We start from the raw sequence: 24,579 nt of genomic DNA on the forward strand, positions 1-24,579 counted from the left end.
ATTTGAAAACCAGTATTAATTAGTATATTATATTTTTTTAATTTGTTTTATCATTTTGTTTGTATTAGCTAACATATTATATTATTAGAGATTTGTTTCAATTATATTTTAAAATATTATAATTGATAGAATTTTCAAGATATCATTTTTGGTCATTTAACATCCTCATCAGCTAGTTTTGTTTAACATGATCTGTTAATCAGCTGTGAGTTAGCTTATTAGCCATCAACTACCTTAACAGCTAGTTTGTCAAACATAACCTAAAATATATTTAGTAATAAAAAATAATATAAAAATAATTGATATGATTAATAATGTGCAAATGATTTGTTTTTTTCTTATGAAATTAGTTTAAATCTTTTCATTAATTTTTTTATGAATTATATATTTAGAGATCTACGTATTTCAAAAGGGAGGGGTCTTGCTTCAGAACTTGAGATGAATTTAGGTGTCGTTTACCCAAATGTTTACCCGGTAAGCGTTTATCGATAGGAGTCAACACTATAATTTTTTTTGATGCGTAAGATTTTAGTATATCAAAACATATCGAATACAACAATTTACCAGGTAAGACTCTCCATCCTTCTCATCGCTCTTACCCAATATGATTCTTGGCCCTTTTCATGTTCATCCTATGAAAAATTTTATGCGTTAAACACTTATCAAGTAAGTGTTTAGTAAACGGTCCCTTAGTCTCTTTTAGGCAAAAATTAAAATAAAAGATAACACATTAATTTCGTTACGAATCAGGGTACTGATAATTTCTTCCGATCTCAAAGATCATTCGATTAAAACACAGATCAAATATAAAATAACAAACAATGGTGGTTTTTTATTTCAAACGATAAGAAGAAAGATTGTGGAGATTTTATAACATGGATGTGTGCAATATACCTTGCTCATCAAAAAATCCACATCATTGACCACATCAGCAAATAACACTGAATTATATGTCATGTTAACATTATAATGAGTTAATGTTTAGACCAGTTACACATACATTTAAATGTTTAAGATATCATATGATTTACATATCAGATACCAAAATAAAATTTATAAAAAACACGATTATACAAAATAGTAATTGGAATAAAGTATTTCGTATTTTTATTTAATTTGCTTTTTAATAAATTATTATGTAATTGATAATCTTGATTGTAAAAACATGTAAAAAAAATTATAAATATATAAAACTAAAACAACACCATAAATTCTATGTTTATTATATTTAATGTAAGAGTAAAGTTTAATTTTGGTACCTAACGTTTGTAATTTTAACAGATATTGTCCCTAAACTTTAATAACTTATATTTGGTTCTTCCTAATGTTTGTCAATTCACAATGGTTTAAGCAAGTGACCAAACAGGTCAAACCAGACCACAAAAAGGCGGTCTAGTCTGAATGGTATGGGTGGTCCGGGTCTTTTGTGGGCTTTAAGCTAGAAAAAACATAACATCTATAGTTATAATGAAATTTCTATCAAAATAACATTATTAAGAAATAGGATACTGGATTATAAAAGATACATTTATCTCTATAACTAAAAAACATCGAGCATGTTGAAAAAAGATAAAACAAATCTACTAACAATAGTTAGAATTCTAGACAAATATATTGAGCAGACCGAATGATAATTGGAAATTTTGAATTTGATTTTTGACGGAATTCGTAAGTTTGTTAATTTAGATGACACGGTCAATTGAGAAATGAAAACTAAAAACAAAATGTATTGGAAGAACTTTTTCTTATTGTGCCATAAAGTTGAGCCTATAAATGAAAACTAAATATAATTAATACAAACGTATTTTTTGGCGGTTGGTTCGGTGCAGACCGCTTAAAAAAAGTTCAAGCTGCAGAACAGAGCGGATCGAGCGGTTTGGCTATTTTTCAAACCAAATTGAACTGCAAAACCGCCAAAAACAGTATGGTTTAACTTGATTCGACCGGTTTGAGCGGTTTAACAGTTTTCTAATACTCGTACGTATTTGTCATTTTCACTTATTATATCAAAATAAAAAATATATTATATTTTTAATTTTTAATATAATGTGTTTTTTAATTTTAATACAAAATTAAGAAAATAGTTAAAATGACTAAAATACCCATTATTGAAGTAGAATTAAAAGAAAAAGTAATGACCGTTAGTGACAGGGATCAAATCCGAGTTTTTAAAGTTTATGAACGATATTGGTTAAGAATTACATACATTAGGGTCCAAAGTTGAACGTTACAGTAAATGTAACGTGTCAATTTTTTTGACGTATATTGTTTTAATCGTGTTAAACACTTGAAAGAAGAATCATGTGTCATGCATCGTGATCGTGTGATATATTTCGATGAATATGGTTTTATTGTTATATTTGTTTAATTATATTTTATGGAAAATTAAGGGGTTGTTTGTTTTTACTAAAACTAGAAGGGTACACGCGCAATGTAGTAAGATACATCTCGATTTTAATGTTTTGTTTTATTCTATCTCCGTCGATTTTATAATACGATTTTATGTTGTACTGAAAAAACAATAATGTTTTTATTTTTTTGAATAAAATATAAATTTGAATGTATTATAAAATTTGAAAAAAATGTATTCATAGTATCAAATTAAATATTTAAAAGTTCTTGTTTTTATGTAATTTCTTTAATTCAATTTTTTATTATAATTCAATTTAGATTTAATAACGAAGTCAGTTATTAATATCTTTTTTTTATAAAGCTAATAATTAGTATTTTGTTAAAATTCAATGATTATTCTAAATATATTTTAGATTTTTTTATATTTAAAATGAGATATCTATCCTGTTTTTTATTGTGTTTATTTACAGTTAGTTACACGAATTCAAACATGGAGCTTTAATAAGTTGTACATTCGCACAATTTACTTATAATCTTAAATTTTAAGTAATATGCATCAATAAAGAGTACTTAATGCATAAAAAATAGTTTATAAGAGTTTTTGTCAAATGTTTTTATAAAGAGCATATTTACTATGACTTATTTAATTCAATGATTAGTTATAAATTAAATTAAAACAAGCAATATCTAATGATTGAAAGAAATAAGCAGACATTAAATGACAAAACATATTCTAAGGTGATGTTTGAATTGTTTACTTTTGTCGGATTCCGGCAAAATAAAAAGAAATAAGAATGACACAGATGTTGGAACTTGGTAAGTAAACAAACTATATCCCATAACTATATTTAAGAAAACTACAAAGCGGTCTTAGAGGTCGTTTATCAAACATTTATCTAGGTAACTGTTTATCGAAAAAATTTAACATTATCATTTACTTATAGATAAGATTTTAGTCCACCAAAATGGTACATATGTAGCACTTCATCTAGAAAGCGCTAATCATGGTAAGATTCCTCGCCCTCACTTACTGAATAAGACTCTCGGTTTCTGTCTTCGCTCTTACCAGATAAGATTCATGGTCGTTGTCATATTCATTCGACAAAATAATATATGACTTGATAAACACATACTTAGATAAACATTTGATAAACAACACTTTAATCATTCAAATTACAACATGGCCAAGACAAGTAACATGGACCAATCATATAGAAATTTAATAAACTATTAAAAATATTGTTATTATTATTAAAAACATATAATATATGCATAGATTAATCATTAAAAGATATCTCTATGATAGATAGTGCATACCATAAATCCTACCATGAAAGGTTATAAACATGCCATTACCATCACAACCAATTAATATTATTATTACTTTTTATTATATAGTATTTATAATTTAAGTAATATAGTATCAAAATATCATAAAAAATATTATTCTTTATAATTATTTTTATTACAATTGCAAAGTTATATTCAACAAACCAAATAAAAAGATCATATTCTAATTCTAATCAACCAAATGCAGATCAAACCTAGTTAAGTTCCATCTCAACTCTGTTAGATTCTAACTCCTTTTACAGGTTCCAATTTCGACATATTTCATTATGTGAACCAAACGTCACATAAAAAGGTGCTAGGTTCGGGGATTTCGATGGAATCAAGGAAATTGGAATGAACAATATCTTCAATTTGTGTGTCTAAGAATGTAACTGCATTCACAAACTCATAGAAACAACAATACCTATATATATATATATATATATATATGTATATATATATATATATGCTTCCTAGAAACAAATATAAAATGAGTATGTGATGTTAGTACAACAACAATTTCAGCAATGCAGATAATATCTAAAATGACCAACCCATGAGGGTTCTTCTGACCTTGTCCACAATCTGAGTTCTAACCACCATGCTTCCCAGTTTGTATTTGCAGTTCTCCTCCAGTAGGAATCTGTACACTTCCCATTCTCCATTCTCAGTTGAATATCTTCCAATCTCAGCCTACAATCCAATCCAATATCATGTCTGTTTGCTTCTAAACATTTAATAAATACTTCTTGCTTACTTACCGAGAACACGCATATCCCAAGAACCTTGAGGGCGAGTGTCGCATCATAGAAAACCTGTGGTCGTCCTCTTCCTGATAACTCAACTGGATTAGCAACAAGTAGTTCCATATCTGGTCCACGATTGCTTATCACAACTCGCCACGGGTGAAGCATTTCCAATTTTAAACGAGATATCAGTTTCTCTTGTTTCTCAATGTTCACAATCTTTAAACCGTCCCTTTGCCGGATAAACAGATCCAGTTCGCGATGCCCCTCGTTAACTGGTGAGAATCGCCCATAAGCTATCTGTTAAAATAAATTGTAATTGCATTTTGAGCCTAGATGGCTACTGCTACAACACAAATCACTGCATACTCATATTAAGCCTACCCAAACAGACTTAAATCACAATACCAAGAAATTTACAACTTGGTAAATAAATAAATGCAGGACCAGAAAAGAAGAGGATGAGGTGGGGGTCTGTGCAAAGTGTGGGAGAAAAATAGAACAACGAAGAAGAACTTGAAAACAAGAAGGGTAGTGCTAACTGCTAAACTTTGAAATACGGGTTAGAAGTAAGCAACAACATACAACAGATAAAACATGCAAATTGAGCAAGACATTGGTTTTCTATCAGAGGTAGTGTCCTCCGGAATAACTAGAGCCACCATGTCCAATATCGGCTGAAAGCCCAAATGACATTGGTTTTCCAAACTTAGAGAGAAAGTCGATGCTCTTTTAGACTAGCAGGTATTACTAATATACTTAAGTGGTTTGGTGAAGAATGATTAAGTGGTCAGAATGATTAAGAGGCTTTCATGATATAGTGCAAAATGAAATATAATTGTTTGGTAATTGTTTACAATGAAATTAGTACGCTTAATGGTTAAGGGAGGCCAATGATACAAAATCATTCAGAGGGTTTTAGAACCATTAAGAGGCAGACTTTTTTTTTACCAAACAAGATTCACCTCTTAATGATTCAGATGTTGCCTCTTAATGGAACTGTTAAGAGGTAAACAAACAACTCTTATTAGGAAAACAAAACTGTATCAGTTTTCAGAGGAAATTGTGACCTGTATATCAAAGTCTTTCAATACCCGCATGATGTCATACAGAAAACCTTTGTGATCAACACAGTGAATTTGAAGCAGGGAATGAGCTGGGCTCAAGGAATTATCAATAAGGACATTGGCCCTCTTCAACTTCTTCACATCCGCACTAAGAGCATGTGAATGATCTTCCTTTTTTGATAATTCCGTCTTAAATAATTCTCCAGCAGCCGTCAGAGAAAGAGAAGAGATAGCTAGGACACCATCATGCTTATAACCTGCTGACCGAATATCGACATTTGTGCAAGATTCACCTAAAACGGCATGCAATTTTTCACATGCGTCATCTCTCCTCTTTTTCGTATGTAATAGCTCCCTGAAATATATGAATCAGCAGTTCTAAATAGCAGCCACATTGAAGCAATCTAAATAATCTCCAACCCAAATGATGGTTCCGTTTTTGCAATGCATGTCAAATTATCCTGTCAATTTTACTAAAGGAACATATAAACGAACAAGATGACCATATGATTTATGCAGAAACTGAAAGAACTCAAAAAGAAGCCTCAGTTTTTCATCATACCCAGATCATTATTCTCTCCTACTACGTACCTCTTCCGATCCCAAAATAAATGCTCATAATGAAAAAAACACAGTTTTAGAAATATATAAATTACAACACTTTTTAATCAATTAAATGACAATTTTACCGTTAATAATAGCGGGAGGAATGAATTTCCCCATCGCATAATTAAGGATAAAATGGAAAGTAGGCACTTATTTTGGGACAAATTAAAATAGAAATATGGACACTTATTCTGGAACAATAAAAATAAAAATATGGACACTTATTTTAGGACGGAAGGAGTATTAGGAGAAACTTTAAACTGTTTACACTTTTTAAACAAGTTGAAACTGGTGAGTGCTGAAAAGTTAACATCAAATGAATTAATTATAAATAACCTAGCATATGATCTTAAGCCGATATTTACAGATCATACTCGTACCAAACTCACATATAATTTGACATTTGATTAAATCAAATTATGATAAACCACCAGCCTGCCATGACAAATCTAGTTTCACAAAATACTAAAAAAAACGTACATCATTATTTAGGTGCAAGCCTTCCAAAATTAAACCGATCAGTTTTATATACATTACTCACGATCAATGACTTCCAACTAAGTCATACATCAACAGGATATTGTACAAAGCATGGCAGTTTTTTCTTTCAATCTCAGTATGTCCACAAAAGAGTGCAAAATATCCATTATAGGGAATACAGTTTGCACCAGATGTAGTGGAAACAGGAACTGAATTAACAACTTATAACATTTCAGCCTACAAGTTAGGTAACATAGAGGAAAATATATCCAATTTGCATGCTTCATGATGAAATCTATACAAGTTCATCAGTTATGCAGTGTGAATTTGATCCACAAAATTGCAACAAAAAACTACTCGATGCAAAGAAAGAGTACTAAGAAACAAACCCTCACAGGTTATCTGTAATAAAGAATAGATCCATGACACGGCCATCAGGGGTTGTTGTCACTTTAACTCTCTGGATCATAAGCTCAAGCTCACACAGAACTCGAGTGACATCTAAAGAAGAAGATAACAAAAACATTAGATTGTGACACGAGCATAATCCAAAAGTAAACTAACAACGAGAAAATGCAAGTACCATGTAATAATCCCTTCCGATCAGTGCTGCAAAATGTAAATAGGTACACTGGAGAAGCCACAGGATGGGGGGGTGCCTCATTTAAGTAAGCTGATACAGAAAATGACGGACATACAGCTAGGAGGCGCTCTTTTACATTTGACCATCTTACGGTCGGTGCAGTTGAATGAGGAAAAACCCATAACACTATGTAGCACCATGATCCATCTGTCGTAAAATCTAAAACAAATAGACAAATTCCATAATGTAAGTTAATGATCCACTAAAGTGTAAATATATTTTTGAATCACATACAAATGTCATCCACTGATCAGCCCAAACTGATCCTTAGTATGTAACAGGAAAACAATAGAGTCTGTAAATCAAGTACGTATATCAATATGTTAGCCCATAACTTCATGTAGAAGTATTCTTTCAAAAGTAAAACAAGATATGTAAAACAATCTCATCCAGTAAGCAAGGGTACTTTTATTCGTTGCCAAACCCTGTATCTGGCGCTTTGGGACTACAGTTCATGGGGGTACACACCCCAGGGTATCTGGCACTTTGGGACTACAGTTCATGGGGGTACACACCCCAGGCAATGTTGAACATATCGTTGTTTTATTGGCCAAATTCACAAGGATAGAAAACAAGACGACTCAACAAATACTTTTTTTGTACAATATCATATGGATGCAATAAGTATAAATAAGAGCATGAACTAATAATGTGCAAGTTATCTTACATATGCAATGTTATGAATCATTAACTATTTTATATTCCGTTTTAGATTTGTATACACACACACACATGTATTCGCAGTCTCACCCATGTGTCACAAACCCATATCCTTGCAACATAGAATCCCACAAATGCTTATGTAAAACAGAAGCATTATGGTTGTTGCATCGCATGATTAGAACACAGTTACACAAGCTACTAGGTTCTTAGGCATCTTAGAAACACTTCATAAATCATGGCCAGGTTTGGTGGTAAATATAAAACCTCAAGTGAAGGCTGAAGCTATACTATCTCTGTATCATCCAATAGTCAGACACCCTCAGAAGAAAAGCATGCTAGATCATGTTGCAAGTATTTAGCCAAACTAAAGCCATAAACATGGTTTATTTACAAGTTTGACACTTGGGTTCTCTTCATAACCATCTTCAAATTTTTCTTGATAGAAACTAGCAAGTCTGAGCATAGTTGCTAAAACCCATTTGTGAAAAGGAAGAAAGATTTATGTAAAATAGCATAACTAATAGGCATCTGCCTTCTAGCTATCTACCTTCTTCACATAAACTCAACTCCCCAACTCCAGAGAAGTTTTTCATCAGAAATTGGCCTAGGGCTAGCTTATAACATAATGCGGCATATTATTAACTCAGAAAAAACCCTAGAACACAAACATAAATTGATTGATTGGAACCTTGCACATTGAATTTCTGGAAACATATATTGTATATCAAAGCATACAAAAGAAATTTAATAAAAACACTGACCTCCTTTAACAATATAGATCCCAAAATCAAGAATAATCCAACAGATATCGCAACCTAACCCAGTTTTATCCGGACAATTGACCGTGATTACAAACGGGTCACCCTGTTTCTTTCCTTTCTGTATCACCACCGCATCATCGCTCGGCATACCAATGTCAGGGACGGCACCAGCCGCTTGAAACGACCAGCACCCAGAATCCCCTCGGCTGTCAGCCTGACCCACATCGCGTTGGCGGAAATACTTCGCCAGCTTGATTGAAATCACAAACCAATTAGCTCCGAGAAGGGTTTCTCTTCAAGAGCTCGTATATGATTTAGCTGAATGAATAAAAGCTATTCCTATTAGCAATTGATACGTGACTCCAGCAAACAATTATTATTCGGTGAGGTTTATATCCACGTGGAAGGAAGGGAAAGGAGACCTTTCATGATGGCAAGAGAAACCAAACACCCAATTACTCGTAGCCAATTAATATATAAAACCTAAATCCATTCCCAATTAATAATTCCAACCCACAGACAAACGACAAACACTCACAACAAATTTGAAAGGGAAAAAAAAAGATTATCTTGAACCACCTCAAAACTGTAAGAAACTAAAGAAGCTTATCACGTGTATAATATTGGCAACTTGTGGTTTTAATCCGTTTCAAACAAATAAACAATAGCAAATGTTTTGATTCGATGACGAAACTCAAACGATTATAGATTCAAATGAAGGTCGAATGAAAAAAGTTGTTCATAGCATAAATTCATAACCTCGAGTTGAGGACCGACAACAAAATCAAAATAGAATACAACGAAGGAGGTATTCAGATACGATCTACAATGATTACACTAATCCCAATCTATACCCTAAATCTAACCACCAAAACCATACAGAGTACGGCCCTGTCGTTTCAAAGCATAAACCACATCCATGGCAGTAACAGTTTTCCGGCGAGCGTGCTCGGTATAGGTGACGGCGTCTCTGATGACATTCTCAAGAAATATCTTAAGAACTCCACGAGTCTCCTCATAGATCAAGCCACTGATACGCTTAACACCTCCTCTACGAGCCAATCTTCTAATGGCGGGTTTGGTGATTCCTTGGATGTTATCGCGAAGAACCTTCCTGTGTCGCTTTGCTCCTCCCTTTCCCAATCCCTTGCCTCCTTTTCCACGGCCCGACATTGTTGATCAGATCTGAATTCAGATTCTAGATTTTGGCTTTGATTGAAGTGGATTCAGATTATTGAGGTGATGATAAACCTTGATGGTGTGTGGGGATTTTATAGATGTGGGTTTTGAATGAGGGCGGGATTTGAAAGACTTTGAGTGGGTGAGTATTGAAGTGTGGAATGGTTGAAAAGTTAAGAGTGAATGACAGCCGTTTGATTTAAAGTCAGATGGACGGTGGATGCGTTATTTCGGATTCCAATCCGTGTGGTGTGCTTTCTGCCTGAGAAGGATTGCGAGTGACCTAGGCGCCGGGTCTTCTGAAAATTTTGACTTTTCTATATTTAATTATCTTTAAATATAATATTGATTTCATTAAATGATTATTTTTCAATTTTTTATTGTTCAATATTACTAAATACTTGTCTCAATAATTAAATAATTTGATTAAATAATCGCAATGATCACATCTTGGATGGTTTAGTAATTGAATATATAATTGTTTAATAATTTTTGAAATTATTAATATATTTTTAATGACGGACTATAATAACTACAATTATATGTTATCCAACGTCACGACTGTTGTAAAGTTACTTGAAAATTCAGAATGTTCTGAATCAATTAAGATAACAAAGAAACGTTGACCAAACATCGGAGAAGTTGTAACAACCCACATATTCCATGTACAGATAATTCACATCATCATACTTATAACACCAAATGTAACATTGTTTACAAAATACAGATAAACAAAAACTTTCTTAAAATACATTTTGAATAACTAAATGTCATTCATTCTAAACTTTTCTCTTGTCTTTATCTTGCGAGGTATGATGACCTGCAAAACATGTTAGTCCAACARTTGAGCGTTAGACCAAAAAGGTCTAATGAGTGTATAAATCTCAAACAAACAACATATTTTCCAAACAATCAGTTTAGAATCAAACCTGTTCTGATACATAAACTTATTTATGTCTCTCGCGGTTACACCGCCATTACATCTCTCTCGCGGTTACACCGTCATTACATTTTTCTCTCGCGGTTACACCCCCATTATATCTTTCTCGCAGTTACACCGCCATTGCATCTCTCTCGCGGTTACACCGCCATTGTATCTCTCTCGCGGTTACACCGCCATTGCATCTCTCTCGCGGTTACACCGTCATTACATCTCAAAACATTTCAACACATTAACCGGATTTGAAGTTCGGTCAACCTTGTCCGGATATGTAATCCTGACAAATACTTAGATTATCAAGAGTAACCATCATCTTCGGTCAACAATCCGGACATCACCTCGTATAAGTTTTGTCCTGTTGACACTTAGAATTAAGTTAATATCTTTGTCCGGATATCAAGTCCGGACAATACCCCACTCACAACCTAACCAATTAAAATAGTCCAGACAATACATCGTCCAACCCTTGACCGATTTAAAGCAATCCGGACAATACGTCGTCCAACCCTTGTCTGATTTAGATAAGATCCGGACAACACTTGAACGGTTATAATCCAGATGAAATTGTCCGGATATCAATCCGGTCATCACATGGACGATTTAAGGAAATATCCGCACAATATGAACTATAAATCATAAATAACCAGTTCTAACTACTGAATTGTATGAAAACAATTTTATACTCAAAGCTTTAATACACTCACCTTACCAAAAGATGTTGAATGGATTTGAACCAGTCTGCACTCTCTCAAAAGACTTGTACTCCAAAATCTCAGTAAGTCTTTAAATCTCATATGCACTTGCTATTTATAGCAAGTGCATAAATCGCCATCCACTTAAATATTAAAACAATTACTCTCACACACACACATTTAATATATATACAAATTTCTAAATCTAAAACCAAAAATTATGAAACCTGAATATTACAGAAGTTGTTGTCGATGATCACCTGTTGTTCGATGACGGGGGATTTGGTTTAAGTTGTAGAATTTAAATCACATTGTCGTAAAATTCAAGTTTGTTACAAAGTTAGAGTTGTTACTTGATTTTCATTTATTTTGTAAAAAAATTATCGTTAAAATCAATTTGTAAATCAACTTATTCAAAATATAGATTGGTCAAGTTGCTCTTAAGTTATCCCGAAATTCCATGGTTAATAAAAATAAAATATTGTTTTGTTAGAAATGTCAAAAGCTCGTTGTATAGTTTTTAAAGGAAAATGAATTGCTGTAAAGCCAACATGAGTAGCACATTTCATACCTCAAACATGTCTACTTCAAGTGTGAAGTCTAATCAAGATTCAACGAACACTAAAAAAACTTTAAAGTTGTGTCAGTGTTAGTGATCAAATGAATCTTGCTCCATAATATTAGGTTGTCTTATCCTCCTACACACAAAAGATAACCTCATACCTCACACAGTAAAGCATGTGTATGGAGTCATTCTATTGTCTCCAAACGTGCTTACCAACTTTGTGAAATAATATTGTTCATATACGATCAAAAGTTTGTATATTTGAAAACAAATGACAAACTCGTGTTTTGTACCACCTGACTTGCATTAAATTCAATGAGTATAAATAGCTGAGAAGACTCTCTTCTCAAATGTGAAGCTAAGCTTGCTTAAGCAAATAATAGCACGTTTTTAAGCAAGCACTTTCTATTGTGCTCTTTTGTGTATCTTATGTGTTTTATAGGTTGTTTAGATGACCTCAACACAACTTTTCTTCATCCCAAATCTACCATGACTCTTGATTCAAAAACCACGAACATTCGATAATAGCTGGACAGTTATTGATTTGCTAAAACAAATATACACTCTTAAATGATCAACCGTAAAACACACAGGTTTTACAGAATGACATTACAGGGAAGACGCAAGAATTATGAAGAGAGGAGGAGAGATAATTAGAGAAAGAAATCAACTATATTATCTTCAATGATAATGCAACATAACACTCTTTATTTATACATTGTCCGTGACCCTCAAAGTTATAGCTATTTTTGTCCTTGAATTCTACTTCAACTAATTTTGTGAGTCCGTTTGACAAGATCACAAAGCAATTGACAATTGACATTTTGTGAGATGAAAACTTGATTTAAACGTAAAGTAATAGAAAAACAACGTCTAAGATAATATGAAATGATATTTAAGTATTGCTTAAATTTGAACAAAAGAACTGTTATTCATTAATGGTTGAGTTCTAATGAGAAAGAAAGTTATAGTGAGAGGCGTAAAAATAGATCTACACCATTGAATCAAATCATAATTGAATGTTAATACTAATGCAATGCAATGCACCAAGATGCATCAGATCTGTTCCCTTATAAAGCAAAATTAGTAAATAAGCATAAGATTAAAAATGATCAAGGATTAAGATCTCTCTTACGATTCTCACCAAAACTTTCCTTCTCATACGATGGTTGATAAGTTTGGGTTCTAAGTTGGAACCCCATTGAGGGTTATGCGGACCTGGGGAGTCCAGGCCCAATATGTTGGGCCCAATGCGTCGTGTATCTGTCAATTCATACAATACAACCCCCATGTCTCCATTCAGGCATCCACCCAGGCAACCGCAGAGGAGAATCATCGCAAACAGAGAGCATACAGAATGAGGAAGTTCGATCCATGGCCAGTTTTCTTCAAGAGGGAGTTCAATCGCAACTGGCCGTTCCTCGTCGGTTTCGCTATCACCGGAACCATCATCACTAAGTTTTCCCTCAGCCTTACTGGTTCGTATCCTTTCTGTTTTTCACATTCATCCGATCGAAGTCCCTGAGATTCGGATCTGCTAATTGTATGGATTTTCTTTTCTGGCAGAGGAAGACAGGAAAAACTCCGTCTTTGCCCAAAGACACAAGAGGTACGATACAAAACCCCCAATCTGACCTAGTTTCATTCAACTTTTGTAACCCTAGATTTGATTACTCTAGTCATAGTTTGTCTGTTTCTGTTTAGTGTATTACTAAGGCAGCATTGAATCATTATAGTTTATCCGATCCATAGTTAGATTCGCATTTTAGAATTTTAACCGAAATAAATAATTCATGTCTTCGTAGTTTTGCAAAAATGACGATTTTTACATTTGGCGAATAAAGCTTGTTAAGTAGATTCTAACGGTGGAAACAGGAACGGAGAGAGTAACTATATAACTATTAGGCTATAATTAAGCTAGGAGTGTGTTACAAAGAGCTCTCCCTGGAATTTTCAGGCGTTGTTGCAGCCAAAGGCATTTGAGTATTTTGTTATGTAGTATCAGATTAATCACAGCTGATTACATACAAGAGCAGCCATAAGTAACAAATAACCAATTGGTAGTCTTAGGGGCAAGTATGCACCCTCTCTGTTCATTTATTTGGTCACAAGTTTTGATAAAATATGCATGTATTGGTATTATGGTATGTCATTTCCCATAAGTTCAATCGTTGACTCATGCCGACAATTCATATTTCAATGTTTTACTTGGGCGCCCATTATTCGTTAAGCTTGTGTATCTCTGTGTATGGTTCTTGCTTTTTCTAATTGAGTTTCTGGACAATGCATGCAAAATAGATTTGGAAGTTTCTTTGTTGAGCAAACTGAAGCTTAAGTTAGCAACACGGATAACATGGGGTATAGAATCTTAAATATTACATGTAGCTTAAGTTTCTTTGCAACTTGTACCTGAAATTGGAATTTTAAAATACTTTTTACTACATGTTCTTCACCCCATATCAATTTTTTTTGGGTGGGGGGACTAGTATTGAATCTGTGCACATACTTGGCTTCTGCTAGGAATTGATTTGCCTGTATAAAGGAGAGCCATACGTAAAAGGTAGGGTTCAATGTATTATAGGACCTCTTCTTTTCTTTTCTTTCGTTCGTAAAAAGGGGACGGAAGCACTAGGAAAAAAATTTATTCAATATATTATAGGACTTCTGGTACATTACATGTGGTTTTAGCAAATTGAAGGAGTTGGGTATTTCCGATTTCGGCCTATCGGAGGATGAATCATATGGAAGATAAGAGTCACTCCTGCCTTTCTAATCTCCTTCTCTTTGCCTGCTGAAACTAGTTGCAAGGCGTCATTTCGCAATTGACATAATGCCAACTACCAGTTATTAGGATTTGTCTATTCCCTAATAAATGATATGCATGCTTATCTTAAGCACCGTGAATATGTTGGATGTGTTAACTTTTAAGTTTTAACTCACACACACTCTCCATACCTTTGGTGAGATTTGAACCTTTGACTTCCGGGATCTACCGCTAGACGCCTTGACCATTTGACCCTTTGGCTATATTTGTATAACATAGATGGTTATCATGAACTTGGTCCTTAACATAGGTTTTTCTTGCATGATCTTTATCTATGCTGATTGCATTTGTTCTTTGGTCTCCTGGGCACATGAATACTTTGTTGCATGTCTACTAATTTGTTTTATATGCTTCTTCTGTCTTGCAGTTGAAGAGGCTCCATTCTGGGTGATTTCATCATGCTGTGGTAATGATGAAAGTATTGGAGCATTGGTTTATTTAGTTTCCAGTAGTAATAAAGATCTAAGATTGCAGCTTAATATGCATCAGGATAAAATATTTCTTGTATTTGAACGAGTAAGACTGATTGGTTTTTGTTTTTAAAATTGTTCTTAAAAGACTTCATCAGAAATGTATACAGTTAATAACAAAGTTAAAGTGCACAACATGTGTCATGTATTGTGTTGCTATGAAATTTAAGTATTTGGGCAGCTTTTGTTTCTTTCGGCTGCTTTTGGTATATGGGACGGGACGGGATAAAATTCACTGTTTCACGTTTGGTGAATTGGCATGACATGGGACAGACAAAAATTCGTTGTTCCATGTTGGGTGCCACATGGGGTATGGGGTAGGGACAAGATAGACACCGGGTGGGAACAGATGGGACAAAACTTAAAAATTGTTAATTTACCCTCGTTTGATATGACTATAATATAGGTATTTTGCTTTAATGATCACTGCCACCACCACTGGCGTGGCGGCTACCATCACCTCCACTACAATCCCCACCTCCACCACCGTGACTAACACTACCATCACTCACCACTACCTCCATATCAGCATCCACCATCTCCACGCCCTCCACAACTACCATAGTCCAACATTGCCAACAATCTTCGCCTCTGCCACAATCGCCACCTCCACTTCCACCATTCCACCATTAGTAACCACCATATAAAATCATTAAACAACCTTTAGAGACAATTTGTTTAATCTGATCCTCTCTAGTTTTAGTCCCGTCAAACACCACACAGATAACTTGTCCCGTTCAGTCCAATCTAGTCTGCGTACCATATACTACCTTCCTTCCGTCTTGTAATACCATGGTGTTAAACATTTATAAATTATAATCATTGTCTGCTTTAAATGGTAACATTGTGTCTGTATGAACAATTTAATCTTTACTTCATTTAAATTATTTGGCCCATAGAATCACAAAAGCAAGTTTATACCTTATAACGTAGTAGTTGACATTTGGTCTTTTAATCTGATGGTTTTTTTAATCAAAATCAATCCATTCATGCGATTACAAAAATAGATCGTAATACATGACAAACAAAATTCTTTTTGATCAAACACTAATAACACCACTTTAACCATATAAAAAATAGTTTAACTTCCAATTTTTTTAAGAATTTATGGGTTTTTAAAGAAATTCTTCATAGTTTTTCAATTTGTTTTTATATAATTTTTTTGAAATATTTGACGACTAAGTGACAGTCTACCAAATGATTACCGGATGTCACTTGCTTTAATGGGTGAAGATGACAAAGACCAAAAATATTACCCGGCTAGAAGTACATCAAAGATCAAAATCTTACCCAGAAAGCGAGGGAGAAGACTCTTACCCGTTAAACGTTTATTGGGTGAAAGATATTTAGCAACAATCAGTTTTCACGATCGAGAATGTTGCGTAATAAATATATGAAGTAATTAGTAATTTGTAAATAGATTGGACCAAAACCAGTAGAGATTGAAAAGAACAAAACAAACACATGCCAAAATTACACGTGAAAGTTGCAAAAAAGAATGCTAGTCCTCAAAACACAGCAATAATAGAAATTCAAAAAAGCTGTAGTAAAGACTCAGCCCCATTTATTTTTCACTTGTATGGGAATGGAAACACACAAACAATCGGTGGGAAAAAAAACCATAACATCACTTGTGCCTCTTTCATTGATTACAGCTGCTTCTTGGCAACACCGAGCCTTAGACGAAAATCTGCTTCCATCAGGGGAAGCCCATCGCGCAGTTTGATCTTTGGTTCCCATCCAAGCAGCTTATTTGCATTCGTGATGTCTGGCTTTCTCTGTCTTGGATCATCAGGTGTGTTTTCTACCATCTTAATCTCTATCTTTGGATTGATTAGCTGCATTTTTGTTCAATTTTCCGATATTTTTTCAAAATCCAGTGATGATTTCGAATGAATCAGAAAAGAAGAAAAGGAAAAGACTAACCTCCTTCACTGTCTCAGCAAGTTCAATCATTGTAAATTCACCTGGATTACCAATATTGATTGGTCCAGTATTCTCCCCTTCCATCAGCCGAATAAGCCCATCAACCTATATCATTGCAAAATACTCGATATTTGATCATCATAAATACATTTAAGATATAATCAAACTATGTTTCAAGATACCATATCCGAGACATAGCAGAAACTGCGAGTCTGGGTTCCAGGGGCCTGAACGGTCAAAGGTTCATCACTGCAATGATTCAGTGTAAATTTTAGCCCATTTAGATTTGAGGGGTTTTTTTTATAACTGAATTCTTTTAGGAGGAGAGGACTTACCGAAGTGCTTGAGCTATAAAATTACTCACAACACGCCCATCGTCAATATTCATTCGGGGTCCATAGGTGTTGAAAATCCGAGCAATTCTTATTTCTGTTAAATAATACAAGGGAGAGGATAAGAGATACAAGGAGTTGAACTCACTGTATGGTGACTCGATCAAACTATTAATATATATCCAATATAACCTCATCTTAACCATCAATTAGTTCATTTACGGTCAGCATTTGATGAGGTGGAAAAGGTAGTTACAGATTATTTATTTAAAAAAGGCTGAAAATAAAATAAAATAAAAATGACAGTTAAGATCAGGGTTGTATTGGTTGTACAAATAGGATAGGTTGTATTCGAAATGTGCTCTCTCTCTCTCTACACACACACACACACACAAGTACATCATGTTACCTATCCCATGCTGCCTGTGATAATCAAACATCAAAGTCTCTGCCACACGTTTTCCTTCGTCATAGCAACTCCGAACTCCTGAAACATGTTCAATTATACACAAAAGGAAATCTAAACTCTTTGTTATGCATTATTAAACTTACATTTATGCAAAAGCAACTCCTAGAAAAGGCACTGAGCATAACCAGTATTAACGCCATAGTTCTTGAATCGTCAATGGGGTTTGTAAGAACGAGAAGAAGAAAGCCATAGAAGCATGCTGTTTTAAGGAGTACAACTTTGTTATTGAATCTTTAGCATCTTTGACACTAAACCCACTTTGATTGTAATAGGTTACTTTATTCCTCAAATCCCCATTTGAGGATTCAAATCCTACTTTTAACAAGGCTGCGTTAGAACATTATAGTTTCAGCGCTCTGTTTCTTGATCACGTTCTAAATGAACTTCTCCTTCAGTTCTTGGATTTTCATATTCAGTTCCTCTGTTTTCCATTTCAAAAATGAAATAAAATTGTGATTTTAATCTCTGATGATTTCAGTTCTCCTTGAGTTCGTGGTTGGCACTAAAATCGTCAAAATAGTATATGCAATTCTTGGATAAGGGTCAAGAATACCCTTCAGTGGATTAATCTCACTGTTACCATCTTGATGATCATCTGCATATTCTTTCTTCTTTTGGTTGCCCATGAGGGTATTTTTGCTATCTTCATTCTTAGAGGAGGATTGTTTAAGACATTTTCTTAGAGAAGAAAGGGTTTCAACATCAACGTCTTGGAATGTGCCAGCAGCAGAGGGGTTCTTCCTCTGGTTGGTCAATTCACACACATCGTGTGAGAACTATTTTGATTGGCAATTATAATTGTCAGAAGGAGATGAATTTGTGGCATTAAATTAGCTACAAGAGCCACAGTAATAATAGCAAAAGGTGACAGAATACACCATGGGTGTATCCAGTGATTGTGAGTTTCTTTTCTGGATGATCTTTTCAAGAAAGATACATGTGTGGGTTTTCACCAAATGGAGCAAGGAAATCATGGGAGAGAGATCTCAAGCAATAGTGAAGCATAAGAGAGCTGATGATGGAATTAAAGTTTTTATTTAATTGAAGGGACCACACACGAGTATTTAGATAAAGAGGGATTAACAAAGATTAAAATTGGAAATGCATGATGATGTGGGCTTACCAATTGGGTTGACATTACCCCAGTAGCTCTCTGGTTGGGGATGCACAAGAGGATCACCATACACCTCGGAGGTTGAGGTAAGCAAAATCCTACAAGTACTCGAAAATGTGATATACAAGCCTACTGTGAAGCTAAAACATTAAGGTACTCAAAACTCTAAAAAATATAAGAGAAGTCTTCCAACCTTGCTCCAACTCGTTTGGCAAGACCAAGCATATTTAGCGTGCCAATCACATTCGTCTTTATTGTCTGTTACACGTTTCAAATTCCTTAAGGTTCCATTTATAATCATTCCGTCATCAAAAGGAGTATAAACAAAAACAATACTCAACATTATACTGAAAAGAAAATGAATTATTTATGAAATTGGTAAGAGATAAAGGGAAAAAATAAGAATGATGATATTTATGGCAGTCTTTCTGATCATGGTTGAGAGGCCAAGAAAAGCAACGGGCACAGTGTAAAGAACAGAGACCAATGGTCAAACACGTACCTTTACAGGATTGTGCTTATAAAAAATAGGCGAAGCAGGGCATGCAAGATGGTATATCTGATCAACCTCAACTAGTAATGGCTCTGTGACATCTGAAAAATTGTATAGAATATGATTATCTTCCTATGCAATAAAGATATCAGAACATGAAAAATTCCTACAATTTATGGACATATTTTAGATACTATATATGAAATACCCAAGAACATCATAACCAAGAAAAACATTTGTTTAAATCCATTTTCACGAAAAGTAAAGATTCTATCTCCAAGTAAACTTCATCTTTCAAGTCATGCCATGGTATATAGAATATAGACCGACACAAAACTGCAGGAATCTCAATTCTGGATCAGCATTGAAATCGACTTTGTGGTTCCTGCCACCAATTTCATTTTTATCTATAGAAATGCATATCAGCATAAGAAGTAGATGTTGATGATCAGTGGAGATCTCGAAATGAAATCCCAATTAGCTCAAAAAGTCAAAACCACATGATCCCAGCATACCAGCGTAAAGATCCAAGAGCTATTTGTTTCAGTGGATACCCAAATGGGCATGCAGAACAATTGGTACAGCAGAGAACAAGAAATTACCATGGCGAATAAGCTCAAATCTTGGATGGCCAATCCACTTTCTGAGATTGTCCTTCGAGCCAGTGAAATAATTATCAGCAACAATCACCTGCGATAAGAAGACATAGGCAAAAAATGTCAACATCATTTTGTGGTATGATACTAAAGATAGGCTACAAAGAGTTCAATATATAATTCTGTGTTGGTTAAAAGAGGACATGCATACCTCATTCTTTTCATTTTCCATCAGTCTATCCACTAGGTGAGAGCCAATAAATCCAGCACCACCAGTAACCAAGATCCTCATATTTGACTGCAATTCATGCAATAGTAATTGGAGTACGTATACGCACAAAAGTACACTTAAACATATGGAAAATAACCTATCCCTCCTTTGAAGAAATAAGAGGTACAATTTGACTTTTGGATAGGACCATTGACAACTACTCCCAAATTCAAAGTGGAATTAAAAAGTAAAGATGAATCGGTACTCGGTAGTATCAACAACTTTGTTAAATCTGGTACACATTGTATGTTTCATATTTTGTACAAGATTATAAACAAGAAAACATAACATCAATTGACATTTCAAGAAAAAAGAAACAAAAACAAACAAGTCTATGAATCCGGTGGCAACGTAGTACCTGAAAGAATTTGGAATTGCGCAGAGGAGATGGGGTTGGAGGTGGTTTTGTTGCTTTATGTTCTCCATTTGAAGCATTACTTGCCATTGTCAAAAAGCCGATATCTGCAAGAAGGTTTATAAATTTTCAGACCAAAGTCTAACATAAGCTTACACTATAACACTAGAAACATGGTTGAATTCCTATTAAAACCCACATAATGATTTGAATTCAAGCAGCAACAAGTTTGACTCCAAATCAAAGCATTTAATTGAAATAGTCATTGATAGCAGTAAACAAATAAATCCCTGATCATTAAATAAAATCAATAATAAACAACTAACACCCACACAAATTTTGAGATTCAAGAATTTAAACTTTTAAAACAATCTCCTCTGTCCCAAAAATTCCATTTTTTAAAAATCTAGGTTAAATCATTGAAAATTCATTAAAATGTGCGTCAGTTTTGATCATGAATTAGAATGCTAATAGGTTCAGATTTCGAAAACAGAATTTGACTTTTAGTTGGGAATTGATAGTAAAAATACTAAAACACACTAGCAATGCAAGATTCAAGCAACGATGTCAACAAGTTTCAAAATCAACACAATGCTAAAGAAAAAAGAATCAGATTAAAGCAAAAGGACCAGAAGCAGATGAGGGGAGACCTGAGATTTAGAATAGAAACCAACAAAAACCCTAGTTCAAGTTCCGCTGTAGAACTCAGTTCTGCGTCTGTGTGCGAATTTTACAGACGCAAACAAACAATCATATAAAGAAGAAGAAGAAGAAGAAGAAGAAATTGCAATCTCACCAAACGATGCCAACTCGAAATTGAATAATTAATAAAGAAATAGTACCACCTACTGAAAATGCTTCAAAATCACGATACCCAGAGAAACCTAATGATGGGTCCTCGATAACAAAACATGAAAAACATAAAAAAGAACAGAAAATCAACAAGTAGTTGCTTAAAGAAGAAGTAATACGTACCCAAACTTGAAAACTGTGGAGATGATTATAGAGAAAAACGATTGTGGGATGATGAAGTTGTAGGGGGAAATTTGAAATGGCGTAAGATTGAAGTGGTGGTTTTCTTGATCTATGAATGAATAACAGCTTTGATGACCTACTGTTTTCGTCCACCTTCATTCCTTTCCAGTCATTTTCTTTTAACCGACGTTTTAATAGCGTATATTCAAATTAAATAGAATTATTTTCTACTAAAAAAGTATATCTCCACATAATTTTTCATAACTTTTCTATATCGATACTTATAATAGATAAGTAGTTTGGACCACACCTGTCATCTTCTGGTGAGTTGGTTTTCTTGTTTTTTCGTCTAAACACGTATCTAAACATAATTTATACTAGTGGTTCAATTAGACTTATTTGAACGTTACTAGACATAATTTACATTAACAATTCAATTATACTCATTTGATTGATATGTGTCATCTTATTCAATCAATCCTACTAATTTAAGATGTAATTGATTTTATTTTTGGGTTAATTAATTCGTTTAGTAATTGATTCACGAAAAAAATTGTGTTTACTTTTAAGTTTGAATTCAATTTACTGATATAGTTTTATTTCTAAATTCAATTTACTAAATTTTTTTATTTCAGAGTTATTTCAAGAGAACAAGTCTGAAGTAATTCTTTAGAGTTAGCTCACCCGAACTCTGAAGTTTGCTTTTTCAGACATAGTTCACCCGAACTCTGGAGTCTGAACTCTAAAGTCTTCTTTTTCAGACTTAAAATCTTTTTTATACTTAGAAAAATAAGTCTGAACTCTGAAGTATTCTACAATTCTGAAGAGTCATTCTTCAGAATTAGCTCACCCAAATTATGAAGTCTTATTTTTCAGACTTAGCTTACATGAACTCTGAAGTCTTTTTTTTTTTCAGACTCAGAAGTCTGAACTCTGATTTAATGAGATTAATTTTATACTTCAGAGTTATTTCAAGAGTACAAGACTGAAGAGTCATTCTTTAGAGTTTTACTTCAAAATTATTTCCAGAGTACAAGTCTGAAGCGTCATTCTTCAAAGTTAACTCCCCCGAAATCTGTAGTCTTCTTTTCCAGATGGAGCACCATGCAGAGCCTCTACATAGTGCATGCATTCTGGTTTGCCTATACAGAGCTCTGAAGTCTGAAGAGTTTTACTTCAAAGTTATTTCAAGAGTACAAGTCTGAAGTCATTCTTCAGAGTTATTTCAAGAGTACAAGTCTGAAAAGTCATTCTAAATTCACTTCTAAGTTTAAATTCAATTTACTGATATAGTTTCATTTATAGGTTTAATATTTTTTTTTCTAGGGTTAACTTCATTTTAACTAATTGTTGATATAGTTTCATTTATAAATTCAAGTCTGAAGAGTCATTTTTCAGAGTTATTTTTTAGAGTTATATTTCAGAGTTATTTCAAGAGTACAAGTCTGAAGTAGCACCGTACTTTCGATGATCATTTATATCTATAAGATAAGTTCATGATATAATTTAATTTTTTCAAATTACTCCGTGTAATACACGGGATTGAACCTAGTCTATCTATAAAGCAGAATCATGATAGGCTGATGTGGCATCTCCTCGACGCAAAGATCCTAATTTTTTCTCTCTTTTTTTTTCTTCACATTTTGACTTTTTTTTTCCTTAGTAATTTTGCAAATTAATGTTCACCTTTAACTCAAAAACCTTTCCCCTTCTCTTGGTACGTTTCAACTCCAATCTTAAATCCCTCAATCCATAGTTTTTCTCTAAATCCCTCAATCTCTGGTGTTTTTCATTTATGTGTTCTCCATCTCCATGTACGAGTTTTAAACTACCGGTACTCTCTCACTTCTTCTTTTCCATCTCTCATCTATGATAGAAGAATATACACGGGTTTATCAATATATGTAAGAAGACATTGGAACATGGATTAAGGAGAAGTCTCCATTGAGGCTTTAGAATTTTCAATTTTATGAGAATTTTGATTGTTTTTGTTTTTATTGTGGATTCACTTTTGTCTTTTATGGTTTTTATAGTTTCTTAATTTGTAATTTTGTAAAAAAAAAACACCAACAATATGGTGACATTTTTAGGCATCGCAATCCTAATTTTCTTTTTTCGAACTCTGCTTTTTTTTTTTTATTGATGTAATTATTATCAAACATTAAATTAATTGGACTATTTATTTTCGTTCGTTACATCCTATATTTTTTATTTTTTCATCTCATATGACTCTATTTGTTATTTACATAACAATAATTGAACACACACACACACACACACATATACATATGTATGTATGTATTCAATATATATAATCAAAATATCTGTAAACTCATTTATATAAATGAAATCACGATCAATACATGTGTATTTTTATTTACATACTTGAATATTATATATATATATATGTAACACCCCAAAAATACATATACCAAAAAATCATGTGAGAGAGAGCCCAAAGCATAAAATAAAATTTAACCAATAAGAGAAATAGAATGGCGGTTACAATCCGGCTAATCGAGATGATAAATAACGACTTATTAATCTACATCCTAAATCTAGATTAAAGACGGGGGTTTCTAACATTCTTCAAAAGTCGAAATGTCCAAAAACGCAACGCGCAAGAGAAATAAASACTAAAATTACAAAGAGTAATTCACGAACCAGCGCTCCTCTCGACCCTCTAGAGCCCCACCGCTAAAGAAACCTAAAAGTAAATATAACAAGAAAG

At 33.6% G+C, this 24,579-nt stretch overlaps 4 protein-coding genes across 5 annotated transcripts; 1 reads left to right on the forward strand and 3 right to left on the reverse strand.

Annotated features, from left to right (window-relative positions):
• Nucleotides 1-4,160: 4,160 nt before the first annotated feature.
• Nucleotides 4,161-8,928, reverse strand: LOC112507967 (ACT domain-containing protein ACR9-like). The gene is made up of 6 exons (XM_025112727.1): nt 8,648-8,928; nt 7,164-7,382; nt 6,976-7,081; nt 5,498-5,849; nt 4,443-4,727; nt 4,161-4,374 (listed from the first exon to the last, which is right to left on the reverse strand). Exons 1-6 carry the CDS (start codon nt 8,793-8,795, stop codon nt 4,222-4,224), a joined length of 1,263 nt encoding a protein of 420 aa, XP_024968495.1. The 5' UTR covers nt 8,796-8,928; the 3' UTR covers nt 4,161-4,221.
• Nucleotides 8,929-9,366: 438 nt separating this feature from the next.
• LOC112505762 (histone H4) lies at nt 9,367-9,907 on the reverse strand. Its single transcript, XM_025109728.1, has one exon. It carries the CDS (start codon nt 9,818-9,820, stop codon nt 9,509-9,511), a length of 312 nt encoding a protein of 103 aa, XP_024965496.1. The 5' UTR covers nt 9,821-9,907; the 3' UTR covers nt 9,367-9,508.
• Nucleotides 9,908-13,249: 3,342 nt separating this feature from the next.
• LOC112507747 lies at nt 13,250-15,508 on the forward strand. The gene is made up of 3 exons (XM_025112437.1): nt 13,250-13,501; nt 13,590-13,632; nt 15,215-15,508. Exons 1-3 carry the CDS (start codon nt 13,381-13,383, stop codon nt 15,216-15,218), a joined length of 168 nt encoding a protein of 55 aa, XP_024968205.1. The 5' UTR covers nt 13,250-13,380; the 3' UTR covers nt 15,219-15,508.
• Nucleotides 15,509-16,719: 1,211 nt separating this feature from the next.
• LOC112507746 (UDP-glucuronic acid decarboxylase 6) lies at nt 16,720-21,999 on the reverse strand. 2 transcript variants are annotated; one of them, XM_025112435.1, is made up of 12 exons: nt 21,849-21,999; nt 20,877-20,980; nt 20,459-20,545; nt 20,254-20,341; nt 19,661-19,752; nt 19,352-19,416; nt 19,168-19,256; nt 17,985-18,062; nt 17,579-17,672; nt 17,426-17,492; nt 17,244-17,348; nt 16,720-17,155 (listed from the first exon to the last, which is right to left on the reverse strand). In XM_025112435.1, the coding sequence occupies exons 2-12, from the start codon at nt 20,961-20,963 to the stop codon at nt 16,967-16,969; spliced, it is 1,041 nt and encodes a 346-aa protein (XP_024968203.1). In that variant the 5' UTR covers nt 20,964-20,980; nt 21,849-21,999; the 3' UTR covers nt 16,720-16,966. The 2 variants fall into 2 exon arrangements, with proteins under 2 accessions (XP_024968203.1, XP_024968204.1); XM_025112436.1 differs by lacking the exon at nt 21,849-21,999 and adding an exon at nt 21,524-21,600.
• Nucleotides 22,000-24,579: the final 2,580 nt, after the last annotated feature.

This window comes from Cynara cardunculus (assembly GCF_001531365.2).
Source record: "Cynara cardunculus var. scolymus isolate 2C chromosome LG 2, CcrdV1, whole genome shotgun sequence".
NCBI classification, from domain to species: Eukaryota; Viridiplantae; Streptophyta; class Magnoliopsida; order Asterales; family Asteraceae; genus Cynara; species Cynara cardunculus.

Bases quoted from the DNA above. Each gene is read 5' to 3' on its own strand.
- LOC112505762 (XM_025109728.1), bottom strand. From the start codon at position 9,820: ATGTCGGGCCGTGGAAAAGGAGGCAAGGGATTGGGAAAGGGAGGAGCA.
- LOC112507747 (XM_025112437.1), top strand. From the start codon at position 13,381: ATGAGGAAGTTCGATCCATGGCCAGTTTTCTTCAAGAGGGAGTTCAAT. The intron at 13,502-13,589 runs GTTCGTATCCTT...CTTTTCTGGCAG, and splicing joins GTTTTCCCTCAGCCTTACTG to AGGAAGACAGGAAAAACTCC.
- LOC112507967 (XM_025112727.1), bottom strand. From the start codon at position 8,795: ATGCCGAGCGATGATGCGGTGGTGATACAGAAAGGAAAGAAACAGGGT. The intron at 7,383-8,647 runs GTCAGTGTTTTT...TATTTGTTTTAG, and splicing joins GATCTATATTGTTAAAGGAG to ATTTTACGACAGATGGATCA. The intron at 4,728-5,497 runs GTCACAATTTCC...TTATTTTAACAG, and splicing joins TGAAAGACTTTGATATACAG to ATAGCTTATGGGCGATTCTC.
- LOC112507746 (XM_025112435.1), bottom strand. From the start codon at position 20,963: ATGGCAAGTAATGCTTCAAATGGAGAACATAAAGCAACAAAACCACCT. The intron at 20,546-20,876 runs GTACTACGTTGC...CATGAATTGCAG, and splicing joins GCAATTCCAAATTCTTTCAG to TCAAATATGAGGATCTTGGT. The intron at 20,342-20,458 runs GTATGCATGTCC...TTCTTATCGCAG, and splicing joins TGGAAAATGAAAAGAATGAG to GTGATTGTTGCTGATAATTA.